We start from the raw sequence: 5,507 nt of genomic DNA, 5'->3' as shown, positions 1-5,507 counted from the left end.
CTGCTTTTTTCATGGAACATTATTTTGAAAGAAAAACTGGCAGCCAACTATGGTATTCATACTTGGGTATTTGGCAAGCATTTTTGCAAAAAAAAAAAAAAAAAAAATGGATGTAGAGAGCCTGTCACTTCAAGAAAAACAACTAACAAGCTTAATAAATTTCAAGTTTAGCAAGCTAAAATTAAAATTTTGGAAAATTTTATCTGCTACCACAAGCTTGGCCTCTTGCCAATACTCAAAGACTTTTCTGGTGAGACTGGTGGGATATTAATGAACATGATATTTGGATATTATATAATAAAATGAGCTACCATTTGAAAGATGTGCATTATTCAGTGAATCGTTACTTTCTAAATGACCAGTGCATGATATTACACATCTATTAAAAATGAAAGATAGACCAGTGAATTTTAATGTAACAGTATTAGTCTGGTCTAAGATAACACATTGTATTTAACTTCTAATCAATTATCATTTGTCAAATTTTAGTGGTGTAGAAAGAATAAAAGCTTTAATTAACTGAAAAGGTCATTAGAATATCCTCTCCATTTATGTGTTTATGTGAGACCATATTTTCTTCATCTACTTCAACCAAAACAACGTATGACAACAGATAAAATGCAGAAGCAGACATGAGAATCAAAGTTCAGTTCAGTTCGGTTCAGTTCAGTTGCTCAGTCGTGTCCGACTCTTTGCAACCCCATGGACTGCAGCACGCCACGCATCCCTGTCCATCACCAACTCCCAGAGTTTACTCAAACTCATGTCCATTGAGTTGGTGATGCCATTCAACCATCTCATCCTCTGTTGTCCCCTTCTCCTCCTGCCTTCAATCTTTCCCTGCATCAGGATCTTTTCAAATGAGTCAGTTCTTTACATCAGGTGGCCAAAGTATTAGAGTTTCAGTTTCAACATCAGTCCTTCCAATGAACACCCAGGACTGATCTCCTTCACAATGGACTGGTTGGATCTCCTTGCAGTCCGAGGGACTATCAAGAGTCTTCTCCAACACCACAGTTCAAAAGCATCAATTCTTTGGCAGTTAGCTTTCTTTATAGTCCAGCTCTCACATTCGTACATGACTACCAGAAAAACCACAGCTTTGACTAGACGGACCTTTGTTGGCAATGTAATGTCTCTGCTTTTTAATATGCTGTCTAGGTTGGTCAATAACTTCTCTTCCAAGGAGCAAGGGTCTTTTAATTTCATGGCTGCAATCACCATCTGCAATGATTTTGGAGCCTCCCAAAATAAAGCTGTCAATGTTTCCATTGTTTCCCCATCTATTTGCCATGAAGTCATGGGACCAGATGCCATGATCTTAGTTTTCTGAATGTTGAGCTTTAAGCCAATTTTTTCACTCTCCTCTTTCACTTTCATCAAGAGGCTCTTTAATTCTTTGCTTTCTGCCATAAGGGTGGTGTCATCTGCATGTGAGGTTATTGATATTTCTCCTGGCGTGTCTTCTATTAATTCATGCATTTAAAACATTTGCAAATATATAAACAATGCTATGGTTTTCACGATTTTTTCTTTTGGAAGATATAATTATTTTTTTCATAAAAATATGTCATATATATTAACATGTCTTGGGTTTACTTTTTTAAATGAATTAATATCAAGATTTACTTAGTTTTCATATCTATTAGGGAGTATCGAGTGATCAGTTCAGTTCAGTGTGATAATAATTCATAAACAAAAGTTCTGTGGTGCTCAATTTTTACAAGTGAAAAAGAGTCCTGTGACCAAAACTTTTGAGTGTTATAGCCCTAAGGTTAAAGAAATTCTAGACCAGCAGCCATTGTGACATCAGCTTCGGGTCAGCCTATGAAGGATTCCACACAATTGCTCAGTATTTCACAAAGCTCTCCAGCTGAACCGTCCTATAAGAAGCTAACCATCAAAGAGGGCCTGCTATTGCCCTTAATGTTCTCCAAAGGACATTCAACAATGTCACCAGGAAAGATACCCAACAGAAAGTAAGAGAAAAGCCATTTCATTCTTCGATTTCTCTGCTTCTTTCTTTGATTTTGGTCAGGCTTCCCAACACTTTGTCTCTTGTTTCATTATGAAAGATGTACAAACTTCACGCCAAAAGGGTAAAGGCTGCTGCTGGGCAGATGTGGAATTCAAATGTCTCCAAGATCAGACAGTCTCTTAAAAATGCTTACCACAAATGTAATCATCAGTACCCGAGCTCAACCAGATGTCCAACTATGACTTCCCATGACTGTGATCAAGAGGACCTTAATGCTGGTGAAGAAATGAGTCTTCTAGTAATGCTCCAAGATATTAAAACCACCCAGCTTGAACTCCTCAGCCAGATGACTGGCATGATCTGTGCATTATCAAAAATCCAGGAAAGGACTGACTTCTATCAGAAGCAGATGGAAGTACTGGAAACCAAAATGAATGTTAATGAAAATAAACAGTGTACAACAGCTGAAGATATCTCCTCTGTGAAGGAAGACATTGATGCTTTAAAGAAGAAGGTGACAGAACTGGGAAACCGGAATTCTTGCTCCAATGTACGTTGTTTAGAGGTTCTGGATGGAGAAAAGGGTAAAGAGATCATAGAACTTCTTCACAAAGTCACACAACCAGAAACCTTGAAGAACACACTGACCTCTATAGATTCTGAAGTCTCTTCAGCAGAACCAGAGAAAGTGCTCAATTATCCTAAGTCCACTGATCATCTTGAGGAAAAAGCAATATCTCCCCAGATTAAGGATCTGAAGAAAAGTAACTATCAAAATGCATTAAGAAGCTTTCAAAAAGCAAAGTCAAATATTTATATTTACCCAGACTTTAATACATGGATCAAGCTAACTTTTGTCCATGGAGGAAAGTGGAGATTTTTCCTCAGCGCAACCAAGTTAGAGGAATTCATCCAGTGGCTTCTTTCCAGGCCAGCCCTCCCTCCTGAGGAACCACAAGTCATAACCCAGAGGTATTGTCTTTTCACTGGGCCTATCACAAGCTTGACCACCATCTGTGTCTCTGTTTTCAACTACATTTATTGTCTTTTTGGTTCCTCAAAAGAGGAAGTAACTCGACTATAGAGTAATTCTCTGCTTTGCTTGGAACAAAATAAATGTAAGCTGGCCATGCCAAGCATTCACATGTCTTTGTGGTTGCTGCGAACTCCTTGGTAGTTAAGTTAGCTCACTGTGGGTTGGCTGCCTGCAAAGTTTCTTTATGTCTACAGTAAGTTGAGGCATATCATCCCATTAGACAATTGTGACGCATTTTCTATCAAGCTTCTTATTTTCCCTAAAGCAATTCATGAGGACTCGTCCAGTGCCCATTTCATAGATAACTGGAAACAAAGAATAAAGGGGTCCAAAGCATGAGAAACACTTTTAGTAGCCCCCACTATTGTCTTAGTGGCCTCTGCAGATAAGATCTGTGACACAGAAACAGACTCTACTAACAAAATGTTAAATAGCATAGAGCGCAAAAGATAACACGGACAAAGTTAGAGCTGTAAAAATGTAAGGCGCTGAAAGGACAAGGTATTGCCAGGAAAATATTTATTCCAAAAATGGGATTTTTCTTTCAGCTTCATCTCTATCAAACAATTGGAAAAGGGGGGGAAAGCTGAATATGCTATTGGGTTGTTTGTTTTTCTTTTCACATTTTCATGAAATGAAACAAATGACATATCTTACTGTGAAAAGAAAAACAAACAACCCAATAGCATATTCAGCTTTGATATAGAGGAAAAGGCAAAATCCAAGGATGGATTTGTGAACTAAGTTTAATCTTGACACTATAGCACCATAGAATCTTATATGACAAAGTCTGTTTTTTTCCTTCAGATGAACCATATAAATACTACACATCCAGGGTGAACTTCATTCCTGGACATAATAGGTGGTTGCCATTGTAATGTAATTTTTCTAAATATCATGCTAATTGCAAAAAAAAAAAAAGTTCCCTTCACCACTAGTTATTAATGAAATCTACCAATAGAGAATCACAAGCTGTTAAATTATAAATATTCTTGGCAAATGTACTATTTTAAACTACTCTCCGTTAATCATTTGAAAGAGGGCTTTCAGTTCAATCGCTCAGTCGTGTCTGACTCTTTGCGACCCCATGAATCGCAGCACGCCAGGACTCCCTGCCCAACACCAACTCCCAGAGTCTACCCAAACCCATCTCCACCAAGTGGGTGATGCCATCCAGCCATCTCATCCTCTGCCATCCCCTTCTCCTCCTGCCCCAATCCTTCCCAGCGGCAGTTAGCAAAGAACAACCATTTCAAATGAGGAAAAAGAAGCTAAGGTGAGCATAGAGGAAACTAAGGGAGAAGTAGGCTAAGAAGACACAACATTATCTGGAGCCAGTCTGGTAATAATTATACACTACAACTTTTTCATTTACAAATGCATTTTATTTGACCTTTCTTTACAAATGTACAGATAAGATGTAAACAAACAAAAAAAAAAACTGAAAATATGTCAGTATGTGATAGGGGCAGCATGGATCATCCTGCCAATTCAGTTCAGTCGCTCAGTCGTGTATGACTTTTTGCAACCCCATGGACTGCACCATGCCAAGCCTCCCTGTCCATCACCAACTCCCAGAGTTTACTCAAACTCATGTTCATTAAGTCGGTGATGCCATCCAACCATCTCATCCTCTGTCATCTCATTCTCTTCCTGCCTTCAATCTTTCCCAGCATCAGGGTTTTTTCCAATCAGTCAGTTCTTCTCACCAGGTGGCCAAAGTATTAGAGCTTCAGTTTCAGCATCAGTCCTTCCAATGAATATTCAGGATTGATTTCCTTTAGGATGGACTGGTTGAATCTCCTTGTAGTCCAAGGGAGTCTCAAGAGTCTTCTCCAACACCACAGTTCAAAAGCATGAATTCTTTGGTGCTCAGCTTTCTTTATAGTTCAACTCTTATATTCCATACATAACTACTGGAAAAACCATAGCTTTGACTAGACAGAGTTTTGTTGGCAAAGCAATGTCTCTGGTTCTTAATATACTGTCTAGGTTGGTCATAACTTTTTCCAAGGAGCAAGTGGTCTTTTAATTTCGTGGCTGCAGTCTTTTAATTTCATCCTATCATATACCTACTTAAAACAAGGCTATCTATTAAATAGGTAACAGTGCTAATAAAGGGCTAACAGTGCTAACGAAGTAAAATACCATTCCGGTAAAGGCAGCAGGAAACTCACTCTCGCCACTGACTGCCAGAGATAGCCTTAAAGAACAGATGCACTCTAGCCGAGCACACCGCAGGTGCCCCTCACATCAGAGCAACGAGGGAAGGTCTGCCATGACCCAGGCAGATGACCTCACAAGCAGCTTCCGGGAGAGTAAGAAGTGACTCGGCTGGTATTTCCTGGGTCATCTGAGCCTCTATATTAACGCACACGTTCACTTTTTCTCCCCTAGGTGCCCCCTTCACACTCGTCTAACATTTCTAGACAGGAAAAGAGTTTAGGTTAAAAGCCTGGAATCAGAAGACCTCAGTTCTGAACAGTCTTAAAT

The 5,507-nt window shown here is 39.2% G+C and overlaps 1 protein-coding gene across 1 annotated transcript; it reads left to right on the top strand.

Annotated features, from left to right (window-relative positions):
* The first annotated feature begins 2,075 nt into the window (after nucleotides 1-2,075).
* Nucleotides 2,076-3,062, top strand: CCDC54 (coiled-coil domain containing 54). The gene has a single exon (XM_065913567.1). The coding sequence runs from the start codon at nucleotides 2,076-2,078 to the stop codon at nucleotides 3,060-3,062; it is 987 nt and encodes a 328-aa protein (XP_065769639.1).
* The last annotated feature ends 2,445 nt before the right edge of the window (nucleotides 3,063-5,507 follow it).

This window comes from Muntiacus reevesi, chromosome 21, assembly GCF_963930625.1.
Source record: "Muntiacus reevesi chromosome 21, mMunRee1.1, whole genome shotgun sequence".
NCBI lineage: Eukaryota > Metazoa > Chordata > Mammalia > Artiodactyla > Cervidae > Muntiacus > Muntiacus reevesi.
This window is presented reverse-complemented; position numbering and strand designations above follow the sequence as displayed.